This window comes from Trichechus manatus, unplaced genomic scaffold (genome assembly GCF_000243295.1).
Source record: "Trichechus manatus latirostris isolate Lorelei unplaced genomic scaffold, TriManLat1.0 scaffold00310, whole genome shotgun sequence".
In the NCBI taxonomy this organism is placed as follows: Eukaryota; Metazoa; Chordata; class Mammalia; order Sirenia; family Trichechidae; genus Trichechus; species Trichechus manatus.
In genome coordinates, this window is record NW_004444246.1 from 90,980 (window position 1) to 104,474 (window position 13,495).

Below are 13,495 nucleotides of genomic sequence, written 5' to 3' on the forward strand. Positions count from 1 at the left end.
AACAGCTAGTTGAGGGTAGAGTAGGATTTCAACTTAGGTCTTCCTGACTCCAAAGCCAGTACACGTACCCACTACATTATAGCTCCTTAGCAGTGACCTGTATATAATGGGTTAGCTCAATGGTTCTTGATTAAGGATAAATTTTCCCCCCAGGGAACATTTGTCAATGGCTGTAGACATACTTGGCTGTCACGACTAAGGGTGGGGTGCTACTGGTGTTCAGTGGGTAGAAGCCAAGGATGATGTTAAACACCTCACAATGCACAGGACAGCCCTCCACAACAGAGTTATCTAGCCCAAAATGTCAAATAGTACTGAGGTTGAGAAATCCTTGGGTAGGTCAAGAAATTCATTGATATATGAGACAATTTTAAAAAATAAACAGAGTACTACAAAACACATGTAAACATGAATCGGGATCTTGTAACTTCTCCTAGCCATCCTAGCCATCATTAGGAAAATCAGTCATCATGCAACAATGTAATTAGTATAATGCCAGAGAGCTCAGCTCTTACTGTATAACAAACTTGCTCAGGAAGTAGAACAGCAAGAGTAGAATCAAGAAGACATAGAGTGACTCAACCTTTAATCATTCAGCAGAAAGCTGAAAGTAGTAAATAGACCAGTAAAGTTACACTATGATGCAGAAAACAAAGCTACTGGAGCTACATTCTAGACTCAGTGAATTTTTTTTTTTTTTTTTTTAAATTGGGGATGAGAAGCAAGGGTTTACTGTCATACTGACAAACAAGACCTATCCAAATGGCCATTAAGACTTTTAACATTTCTTTTAAAGTACGTTCAAATAATTTCCATGAATGCCTCAAAGTAGGACAAAAATTCTTGCTTTCTCATTTGTAAGAGAAAATACACAAACTCTCAAAACTTCCCTTTGTCTTAAGTTGGTACTGGGTCAACTACTTTATTTTTCTTCCTTATTTAATCCCTAATCTGTCTTCTCTTCCCATTCCCATCTTCAAACACCCAATATCCTCTCAATAGCCTGTTACATTCATTAATTTGATATCTGGAAGAAGTGAACATGAGATTATGGAAGAACAACAAACACAAAAAAAGTTACCACACTTTTCAGGGTGCTCTCCAAAGGACCAAAAATAGGGGTGAACACCACGCTCAGATGGGCTTCCTTAACTGTATCAGCCACCTAGCCTCCACATAAAACTTCCGCTATGAACTAATCACTCAAACATTTTCAGCATTCAGACTTTCACCTGTCTTGTAAACAGCACACTCAGCTGAGATTCTCCAACTGTATCATCCACATATCTTTGACACATAAACCTTCAGCTCTAAACTAATTCCCCATATTTCCGGCATAACAAGAATGCTCATTATCCTGCCTTCAAGGGCCCAAACCTTGATCAGTGCAAAATCCATCTCCAAAAACCAGCTGCCTGAAAACCAAAATAATAAGGAACAAGAACACTGACTTTAATCATATAAAACTTAACATGGTGATCTTATGCTTACACGTCTGCCCACTACATTGGACCATGTACTTCTTAAGAGCCAGGACTATTTCTTATTTTAATAACAATAATTAAACCAACAACAGTACAGCTAATACTTATAGAGAACTTATTGTGTGCCAGGCTCTGTTCCAAATGCTTTTACATGAATTATCTCCTCTCACCCTCTTAACCACCCTGCTATCATTAACCCCCTTCTATTGAGGCACAAAGAAATTAGACAACTTGCCCAGGGTTATGCAGCTCATAGATAATGGAGATGCGATTTAGGCTCAGGCAGTCTGATTCCAGAATCCTTGTTCTCGGAAACTATTCAGTGTTGCTTACATATATATATATCAGAGTCACAAATTGTTCATCAAAAAGGCATTGTCCAGATAAATCCAAACTGAGGGACAGTCTATAAAATACCTGAACAGTATTCTTCAAAACTGTCAAGGTCATCAAAACAAGTCTGAGGAACTGTCACAGTCAAGAGGAGCCTAAAAGATGACTAAGTGTAATGTGGTATTCTTGTTGGGATCTGGGACAGAAAAAGGACATTAGATAAAAACTAAGGAAATCTGAGCTCAGTACAGACTTTAGTTAATAATAATGGATCTAAATATTGGGTTGTTGTTGTTGTTAGGTGCCATCAAGTCGATTCTGACTCACAGCAACCCAATGTGACAGAGTACAACTGCCCCACAGGGTTTCCTAGGCTGTAATCTTTAAGGGAACAGATTGCCACGTCTTTTCTCCCACAGAGACTCTGGTAGGTTTGAACTGTCAACCTTTATATTACACTAATATAAGATAAAGAGAAAACTGGGCCTGGGGGTATACCAGAATCCTTGGTAATATCTTCTCTGTAAATCTAAAATTACTCTAAAATAAAAAGTTTATTTAAAAGAAGTCATTCTCTTTTAGTAGTCTTTTAAAACTGTGTTTAAAAAATCAACATTCATATAAACCACCTGGGGATCTTGTTAAAACGCAGATTCAAATTGAGGCTCTGAAGTGGTGTGTAAGATTCTGCATTTCTAATACACCTCCAGGTGTTGCTTCTGTTGCTAATCCATAGAAATCACTTCTACGCTGCAAGGTTTTGAATGTATAATTCTGTTGTCAGATATGTTTAGTACAGCCGCATATGTGTAAGGGGTTATTTCAAAGCAGCAACATTTACAGAAATATCACCTATACAACACTTTTGCTAGAAAATCCTGAAAGGACTGGCCATTAAAACTTAGATAATACTGTTCAATAGTTTTCATTTCAGTGAAAATAATCTGCGTCAGAATTAACTTCTAGAGAGAACTGGCTCCCACCATTCACCCCCTTTCCCATTCAAAGTGTGTGTGTGCGTGTGTGTGTGTTTACACGTGTTTATTTTAAACCACCGCAGAAAAGAGACTAGAAGCTTTGGAGGTATCAACAGTAGAAAAATGTTCACAGACAAAGTCAGCATCTTTTAGAAGTAGCACCATATTCCATGGTTCACAAACAGTGACCTTATCAATTACAGTTCAGGCATGATAGCGTTTGATTTTCAGTCATTTAGTATCTTCTGTGCATGAGGGGCCATAGAAAAGAAGTACTTACTGGGCAGGGGTGTATACGCTCAGGGATTAGGTTGGGAGGGGCTAAAAGGACGTGTATTAGCCCTCTTAAATGTTACAAATATAAAATTTAAAATGCGACAAAGGCAGTGAATACAAAAATCAATGTACCATGTATTTTATGAAACATTATTGTTGCAAGATGCTTCTTGACAATAGAGCAATAGAGATCTATGATCAAGGAATGCACATAAAGGTTTAGCTATACTGACTCTCACTGCGACACTTTATAACAGCAAGAGACTGGTAACAACCTAAACAAAGGGTGCATTAGTTACATAAATTATGACACATTTTTACAATGGAAAATAACTACTAAAAATGAAACTCTACACTCACCATTTTCTTCATGGCAGTAATCAAAGCCTGCTACACTACATCTTCGAAAAACCATCTTATTCTCAGTGAGGGTTCCTGTCTTATCAGAAAATAGGTACTGAATCTGACCAAGATCCTCAGTGATGTTCAGGGCTCGGCATTGAACAGTAGAATCCATTTTCTCATTGTAGAAATCCACATCACTCTGAATAAAATATATTTGGCCAAGCTTGACAATTTCAATGGAAACATAGAGAGAAATGGGAATCATGACCTAAGAAGAAGAACCAAACAATTCAAAAAAATTAAAGGAGTCAAAAAAAAAAAAAAAAAGTGAGGGAAGGGGGAGATGAGAAGCTGGATATAGCTGAGTAAGTAGCATTCTATGATAAGCTCAATAGCTATTACCTGTAACAAAATGATCATGGTCCAAAACATATAGAATCCTGCCAACAGGGGTGAGATGACATGTCCATCAGGCTTGGGGATATTAAAGAAGGGTATATCTTCATACCTGCTTAACCAGATTGCATGACCTTTCAAAAAATGGAGAGACATCAAAGCAATGCTACGTATATATACGTTATGCAGATACAGAACTTTACTCCTAAAGAAAGAGGTATTAGAACATTTATTTTGATTGAATACCAGTTTGTTTTGGGGAACAAGTTCAAATTCAAAAGACTATGCATTCTCCTGCCCCTGACGATCTCTCTTTAAATCTCTTCCCAGGTCCCTTTGGTACTATTTCAATATGTAATTGGATATAGCCAACATTAGTGTTTTTCAGGCCTAAAGATGTGAGGAAAAAAATATTGGCAAATAAAAGCTTTCTTATAGAAGTCAAACATTCATAAATATCATTTCGAAAATAAATTACTTTTAAATTAATACATTGCTGAAAAGATGTTAGCAACTAATCAAATTTTACCTACCTAATGCACCAGTAAAACACATTATAATTAGAAGCAGGACACACCAGAGGACATCTGTATTTGCTCTTCTCTCTAATTTACTGCGCTTATACCGAGGTCCGCTGTTATTCAGCATTGCTTTGGTTTCATGACCTACACAGGAAGCGCAAAATGTCAGAAAATGCACAAATTCAAGCCAGGCAGCAAATATCATATGGAAAAATCTCTCTGGCAGACAATTTAATAAAACACAGTTACAAAATATATTTTGTTAGTTTGGTCTGCTTTTGAGATCGATTTAGAAAAACAGAGACCAATGATCAAGCTTATCAAGACAAAATTTTCTTTCTGCTTCTAAAAATGTTAACTTGTAGAAAAGCGTAGAGGAGACAACGATAAAAGATCAAAAGTTTAACCAACCTGCATAAACCACAATGCCCACGACAGCCTCTGTGTTTCTAATGGTGCATCCTCTAAGTAATAAATTTTCTTTACTGAGACCCACGCGTTCTTTGTTGGAATGTTCTCTACAAGAAAGACAGCAAGAGTAGGGACATAAAAATAAAAATCACAGTTCTCTAGTTTCCTTGACTTGAAGTAATAAGTTGGGTATCTTACAGGAATGACTTCAGATTCTCTGGCCCATTTGATTTTCTTATTTCAGAGTTACCTGCTTGAGCTAGGAAACAAACAAAAAAGTTTCTAAATACTATTGTTTACTATTATTCCTTGTTTATCAACCTGTAGTATTACAGAAGCTCAAAAATCTTCCAAGACAATACTTCTGCTTTTCTAGTACAAACTGTATTTCAAGATAGTTTAATACTGATGAGGAAAAAGTTCTTTATAGAACTAGAAAATCACCATTTCCAGCCCCGATGAACTCAAGGAGGGTTCTAGGCAATGATAATTGGCAGATACCAAAATCATCAAGTGAAAGGCTGACAGAGCACTTTATACTGAAAGGATAAGGATGACACCACCAATCTTAACATCACTAACAATGGGACAAGTCACATCATGGGCCTCCTGATGTTATGAGACAGGCAGTTCACGGCTCCAGACGAAACGAATCAAGCCTCTATCAGGGGGTCTCTACCTGGGGTCTGTGGTTTCAGGGGATCTGTGAAGCCCCTGAAATTTTATGCAATATTTTGTGCTTGTGTATATGTATATATGTAAGTTTGTCATTTTCTAGGGGAAGAATCCATTTCTTTCATCAGATTCTGAAAGTGGCCCTTGACAGTTTACAGGAAAAAAGAAGGCTAAAGAAACATGTTAAACACTAGCGCAAGGATGTCGTTGGCCAAATCTAAAATGTGGTAAACCCTTGCAGGTTAAATGCCCTGGCTTCTACAACAAACGAATGGTACGGGGGAAACAAACTGTTAACCCAGGAAGGAATCAATCAAATCAGTCTAGAATGTGGTAAATTCTATAAACTCAATGACCTAATTTCTTGGGAGGGAAAATTTAGAGACACATCAACCAAATGCAATACGTAACCTTTGTTTTGAGTCTGGTTAGAACAAAAAAACACCGAACAAACATTTTTGGGACAATTGGAGAAATTTGAACAGAGACTAGGTAGCAGATGATATTTAAGGAATTGTTTTTAATTTTGTTAGATGTGATAATGGTGCTATGGTGTTTTTATTTGTTTGAGTCCTTATCTGCTATATATACATAGTAAAGTACTTGCACTGCAATGATGTGATATAGGTGTAGGGAAGCAAATGGGAGTATAGCTGAAACAAAGTTGGCAAAATGCTGAAATTGTTAAAGCTGGGTGAGGGCATGTAGGTGTTAATTATACTTATCTCTACTTTTGTATGTTTGAACATTTCCGTAATAAACAATTTAAAATGATCAAAACAATAGCTCGACTAAATTATTCTAGTGGCAAAAATATAGAGCAAAAGCTTTGGAATGCTTAAACAAATAAGCAAAAAGTAATGTTTTTCAACCAAAGTTAACTGTTTTTCACAATCAATGTCCATGGAAGCAGCAGTTAAGAAATCAAACTATGTATTGCTTTGGGCAAATTTGCTGCAAAAGACCTCTTTAAAGTGTTAAAAAGCAAAAATGTCACCTTGAAGACTAAGGTGCACCTGACCCAAGCCATGGTATTTTCAACTGCCTCATATGCATGTGAAAGTCGGACAATGAATAAAGAAGACTGAAGAATTGATACCTTTGAATTATGGTGTTGGCAAAGAATAGTGAATATACCATGGACTGCCAGAAGAATGAACAAGTCTGTCTTAGAAGAAGGACAGCCAGAATGCTCCTTAGAAGCAAGGATGGCGAGACTTTGTCCCATGTACTTTGGACATGTTATCAGGAGGAACCAGTTCCTGGAGAAAGACATCATGCTTGGTAAAGTAGAGGGTCAGCGAAAAAGAGGAAGACCCTCAATGAGATAGACTGACACAGTGGCTGCAACAATGGATTCAAACACAGCAATGACTGTAAGGATGGTGCAGGACCGGGCAGTGTTTTGTTCTGTCTTACATGGGGTCGCTATGAGCCAGAACCGACTCGATGGCACCTAACAACAACGATATTTTTCACATATTTTGAAAATAGCCTCTTAATTTTAGCATTAAAATTGGAATTGTTTTCTAAGCAATAAACTTCAGTCTATTTGATCCCTGGCATCTTCTTATTCTCAAGATTTAATTCCAACATTTTCTCCTTACCCGGACTAAGCCCCTTTCCTCCTCCCATGGCATAGCTCCCTGCCTCTCCACCAGTTTGTATCAGGTGCTACTCAGAGATGCTCCCATTATATCCTATATTTCCTTCTTTGACAGCTCTTACTCATTAAATTTTTTAAACAAGTTTATTGAGTGATAATTAATAAGAATAAACTGCATATTTAAAGTATACAATTTGGTTTAAGTTTTGACACATTTCCCTGTGAACCCATCACCACAATCAGAACTGTAAATATATCCATCATCCCCAAAAGTTTTTTCTTGCCCCTTTGTCATCTTTTCCTCTCACCTTCTCTGTCCCCTCTTCCCAGGCATCTATCTGTTTTCTATCACTAATTAGTTTTCATTTTCTAGGGATGTATATAAATCAAATTATACAATACGAATTCTTTCTTTTTGGGAGGGGGGAGGTCTGGTTTCCATCACTTAACAATTATTTTGAGATGCATTCATGTTGTTGCATGTGTCACTCATTCCTTCCTTTTTATTGATGAGTAGTATTACATCGGATGTACTACACTTTGGTTTATCCATTCACCTGTTTTTAGATTTCTTTATATGTTTTGAATACAAGACCTATATCAGATGTATGCATTACAAATATTTTATCCCAGTCTGTGGCTTGTCTTTTCATTGTCTTAAGAGTGTCCTTTGAAGAGCAGGAGTTTTTAATTTTGAAGAAGCTTAATTTATCAATTTGTTCTTTTATGGATTATGCTTTTGGTGTTATATATACGATATCTCTACCTAATCCAAAGTAGCAAAGATTTCCCCTATGTTTTCTTCTGAAAGTTTTATAATTTTAGGTTTAAACTGAGGTCTATGACACATTTTGAATTAATTTTTATAAACAGTGGGAGGCATGGATCAAAAGGCTTTTTTTTTTTTTTTTTTGCATTTAGATATCCAATGGTTGTAGCACTATTTGTTGAAAACTAATCTTTCTCCACTGAATTGCCTTTGCACTTTTGTCAAAAACCTGGGCTCCATAAAGGGGTGGCTCTATTTCTGGACTTTATAGTCTTTTCCATTGATATATTTGTCTATCTTTATGTCAAAACCACACTAGCTTGATTAGCATAGCCTTACAATAAGTCTTGAAATCAGGTGGTGGTAGACCTCCAACTTTGCTTTTCTTTTTCGAAGTTGTTATGATTATTCTAGGTCATTGGAATTTTCATATGCATTTTAGAATAAGCTTGCCAATTTCTAAAAGTTGCTGGGATTTTGATTGGGACTGCATTGTATCTAGAGGTCAATTTCAGGACGACTGACATCTTAACAATACTGAGTCTTTTGACCTGTGAATAACAAGTATCTTACCGTTTATGTAGGTCTTAATTTCTTTCAGCAGTTTTTAGTGGTTTTCAGTGTATGAGTCTTTTGTTATCTTCTGCAGAATTTACCCCTAAGTATTTCAATTTTTCTAATGCCATTGCAAATGTTATTGGATTTTAAATTTCAATATCTGATTGTCATTAGTATATGGAAATACAATGGATATTTGTATGTTGAGCTTATTTCCTGCAACATTTCTAAATGAATTTATTAGCTGTAGTAGCTTTTTTTTTTGTAGATTTCATCGGATCATCTACAAAGACCATCACATCATATGTGAATAAAAGACAGTTTTACTTCTTTCTTATCTAGATGTCTTTTTTTTTTCCTCTCGTACAGTCTTGAATAAAAGTGCTGAGAGTGAATATCTGTGTCTTGTCCTTGATCTTAAGGTGAAAACATTCAGGCCCTTACCAGGAAATATGATGCTAGTTGCAGATTTTACATCAAGGCCCTTTAATCAAGTTGAGAAAGTTTCCTTCTATTTCTAATTTGATAAAAAGGAAGTTAGATTTTGTCAAATGCTTTTTCTGCATCTATTGAGAAGATCCTGTGGTTTTTCTCTTTTAGTTTGTTAATATGGTGAATTACATTGATTGATTTTTTAAAAAAATTTTTTTATTGTACTTTAGATGAAGGTTAACCTAACAAATAGTTTCTCATTAAACAGTCAGTATACATACTGTTTTATGACATTGGTTAACAATCCCACGACATATCAACACTCTCCCTTCTCGACCTTGGAGGACCTTTTTTCTGGTGAAAATATACATAGCCAAAGTCACACCATTTCAAAAGTTTCTACATGTACAATTCAGTGACATCAACTACATTCTTCCAGTTATGCTGCTATTCTCACTATCGTTTTCCAAATTATTCCATCTCCATTATCTCAAACTCACTGTCCCCTGGGCTTCCCATCAAACCTTTTGAGTTGCTGTTGTCAATCTGATCTCACATAGATACTTTTTTTTTTTTTTGTACCTTAGATGAAGGTCTGCAGAACAAAGTTTCTCATTAAACAGTTAGTACACATATTGCCCTGTGACAATGGTTAACAACTCCATGACATGTCAACACTGCCCCTTCTCAACCTTGGGTTCCCTATTACCAGCTTTACCTGTCCCCTCCTGCCTTCTAGTCTTTGTCCCTGGACTGCTGTGCCTTATTAGTCCTGTTTTGTTTTATGAGGCTGTCCAATCGCCGGCTGAACGGTGAACTTTGGGAGTGACTTCACCACTGAGCTAAAAGGGTGTCTGGGGGCCACACTCTCGGGGTTTCTCCAGTCTGTCAGGCCAGTAAATCTGGTCTTTTTTTTTGTGAGTTAGAGTTTTGTTCTACATCTTTTCCCAGGAACCTCTGTTGTGATCCCACTCAGAGCAGTCAGTGGTGGCAACCGGGCACCATCTAGCTGTACTGGACTCAGTCTGGTGGAGGCCTTGGTAGCTGTGGTCCATTAGTCCTCTGGACTAATCTTTTCTTTGTATCTTGTTCTCTTCATTCTCCCTTGCTCCCGAAGGGTTGAGACCAGTGGACTATCTTAGATGGCTGCTCACAGGCTTTTAAGACCCCAGACGTTACTCACCGAGGTAGAATGTAGAACATTGTCTTTATAAACTGTGTTATGCCAATTGAGCTAGATGTTCCCCGAGTATTGATTGATTTTTTTTAATTTAAAACAACCCTGCATTCTTGGGAAAAATCCCATGTAGTCCTTTTTACATATGTTAGATTTAATTTGCTATAATTTTGTGAAGAATTTTTACATCAGTGTTTGGAGGGATATTGGTCTTTTCTTGTCAAATTGTTGTCTGTTTTTGGCTTAAGTGTAATGGTATCAGGGTAATTCTGATCTCAAGTAATGAGTTGGGAACTTTTCCCTCCTTTACAATTTTTTCACAAGATTACCACTATGATTTAAGCCTCCTCTTAAAAATCAGAAAAGGATCAGAGAGAATAAATAACTTGGCTCAAGATCGTAGGTACTTGTGTGACAGAGGCTGGGAATGAAACTAGATAAGACACCAAATTCCAGCTCTGCATGCAAAAAGGATGTAGGTACCACATGAAACCTCAAGGATGAAGACTGTCATGGTTTCCCATACTCTGTCTTAGACATGTTTCCAAATCATTGGCTTACTTTTGTTAACAGAGTTGTCCACTTGCTACTTCAATTTAGTAGGACACAATTTTACAGTGTTACTTACGCTGTTGGTTCTGTCTAAACACCTTCATCCAAACAACTAATGAAGTCTTGGGCTTAATAAAGAGGTCACGTAAGAATCCTTACAGCACTGAAAGAGACTCTAGGATTTTTTTTAAAAAAAGTTTTTGGTTTTTTTTTTTTGTTTTTCTATTATTATTTTTAAAATATATATTGACAAAAACTTATCCAGTCATTAAAATAAGCCAAATTCATAGCTAAACATATGGCCTTTGGTGACTTAACTTGGGTATAATCAGACAAAAGTCTTCTCGATTTAAATATAATTGCAACACACACTTTCGCTCACAGCCACAAAGCAAGTCATATATCACTCACAGAAAGCCTCGGAATCTGTTGAGGTCGTTGTTTGGACTTTCACACTCTATCCTACTGGAGAACTTCTCAGGATCAACTTCAGAGTCCTAAATTTTTTTTTAAATCACAAAACAAGAGTTTAAGGTTAAGTCCTTGAGATTTAAGTGTTTTATCACTTTCACCCAGTTCTCAAGAGAGTACTGACACATTCTTGTCACAAAGTTTATGTCATACATTTCCCAGACGAAGAAAAGTATACATATAATTATGAATGAATAAATAGGACCAGAATGACCCTAGAGCATTGATACACATTTGCATGTGAAGAGAATGTGTGAATCATTCACTGGAATCCATGTGGGACTCTGCAGAAAAGAGAACTACCCATAGAGTAAACACTCTTTTCATCTAGAAGGCACTGAAAAACTGAAAATACTTTTACTGTTGTCTTTCAATCACATAGGCAGTTTCTGAGATTAAATGGATAAATGAATACTCTAAGCACATACACAGTTGATCTCAGCAAAGTTATATTTATTTATAAATATGTTTACATAATAGAAACATGAGCTGGACATCAATATTTTATAAAATTCCTTAATAGATCAAATAGATAATTTTGGATTGCTTTATAAAATCAATGAGCAAACAAGCAAAGTACCCTTAAAAGGCAGGCATGGACTCATTAAGAATAAGCCACATCAAACTTATTTGTTTTTTTATATGGTTTTTTAGCTAATAAGAGAAATGTTGTTGATATTGTGCCTATGATAATGCCATTATGTACAACATAGCAAACATATGGAAAATGTAAGGTATATGATCATATGATTTGATTTGCTAATAATTAATATTTATTGAGTACTTTTGATGTACTAAGATCTATGTTATACAGTTTAAATGTACTAATAACTTTTTCACAAGAAAAAGATACTACCTTATGAGGTAGCTATTATATTTAGGCTTAATCAACAGATGAGGAAAGAGAGATACAAACAGAATCAGTAATTTGCCAAAGGTCTCAAAGCAAGAAGGTGTTTAGAGCCAGGATTCCAGTCCAGATCATCAGATTCCAGAGCCCTCATCCTCAACTGGATCCAAAGTGTGTTGATTAATCACCTGACATCAGCCTCAAAGTAGGTACCTACAGGTATGTAACAGATTTCAATGCATTCATAATTACTGGTGATTGGAATGCAAAAGTTGGAAATAAGAAGGATCAGTAGTTGGAAAACATGGCCTTAGGGATAGAAATGAGGCTGGAGATCGCATGATAGAATTTTGCAAGACCAATTACCTATTCATTGGAAAAACTTCTTTTTCAACATAAACGGTGACTATACACATACCTTGCTAGATAAAACACTCAACAATCAAATCGACTACATCTGTGGAAAGAGACGATGGAGAATCTCAATATCATCAGTCAGAACAAGGCCAGTGACCATATGCAGAACAGACTATCAATTACTCATATGCAAGTTCAAGATGAAGCTGAAGAAAATTAACACAAGTTCACGAGATCCAAAATGTGACCTGGAGTATATCCTACCTGAATTTAGAGACCATCTGAAGAACAGATTTGACGCACTGACCACTAATGACTGTAGAACAGACAAGTTGTGGGATGACAAGAAGGATATCATACATGAAGAAAGTAAAAGGTCATTAAAAAGATAGGAAAGAAAGAAAAGACCAAAATGGATGTTAGAAGAGACTCTGAAACTTGCTCTTGAATGTACAGTAGCCAAAGCAAATGGAAGAAATGATGAAGTAAAAGAGCTGAACAGAAGATTTCAAAGGGTGGCTCAAGAAGACAAAGAATTATAATGACATGTGCAAAGACCTCGAGATAGAAAACCAAAAGGGAAGAATACACTTGGCATTTCTCAAGCTGAAAGAACTGAAGAAAAAATTCAAGCCTCAAGTTGCAATATGGAAGGATTCTACAGGCAAAATAGTGAATGACACACGAAGCAGCAAAAGAAGATGGAAGGGACACAAAGAGTTTCTGTACCAAAAAGAATTGGTTAATGTTCAACCATTTCAGGAGGTAGCATATGATCAAGAACTGATGGTATTGAAGGAAGAAGTCTAAGCTTCACTGAAGGCACTGGCAAAAAACAAGGCTCCAGGAATTGAAGGAATACCAACTGAGATGTTTCAACAAATGGATGCAACACTAGAAGTGTTCACTTGTCTATGCCCAGAAATTTGGAAGACAGTTAACTTGGCCAATCGGATGGAAGAGATCCATATTTATGCCCAGTCCAAAGACAGGTGACCCAAAGGAATGCAGAAATTATCAAACAGTATCATTAATATCACAAGCAAGTAAAACTTTGCTGAAGACCACTCAAAAACAGTTGCAGCAGTACATCGACAGGAAACTACTAGAAACTCAAGTCAGAGTCAGAAGAGGACATGGAACAAGGTTTATCATTTTGGTATCAGATGGATCTTGGATGAAAGCAGAGAATACAAGAAAAAAGTTTACCTGTGTTTTACTGACTATGCAAAAGCATTTGACTGTGTGGAGTACAACAAATTATGGATAACATTGTGAAGAATGGGAATTCCACAAGACTTAATT

The 13,495-nt window shown here is 36.4% G+C and overlaps 1 protein-coding gene across 3 annotated transcripts in view; it reads right to left on the reverse strand.

Annotated features, from left to right (window-relative positions):
• ATP10D (ATPase phospholipid transporting 10D (putative)) overlaps positions 1 to 13,495 on the reverse strand; it is a 170,786-nt gene that overhangs the window by 65,984 nt on the left and 91,307 nt on the right. For all 3 annotated transcript variants that reach the window (XM_012559790.2, XM_023725451.1, XM_023725452.1), the window contains 5 exons: positions 10,924 to 11,009; positions 4,744 to 4,850; positions 4,345 to 4,476; positions 3,818 to 3,945; positions 3,431 to 3,683 (listed from right to left, as the gene is read on the reverse strand). In XM_012559790.2, the coding sequence (XP_012415244.1) occupies positions 3,431 to 3,683; positions 3,818 to 3,945; positions 4,345 to 4,476; positions 4,744 to 4,850; positions 10,924 to 11,009 (706 nt within the window). The remainder of the gene's footprint in view (positions 1 to 3,430; positions 3,684 to 3,817; positions 3,946 to 4,344; positions 4,477 to 4,743; positions 4,851 to 10,923; positions 11,010 to 13,495) is intronic.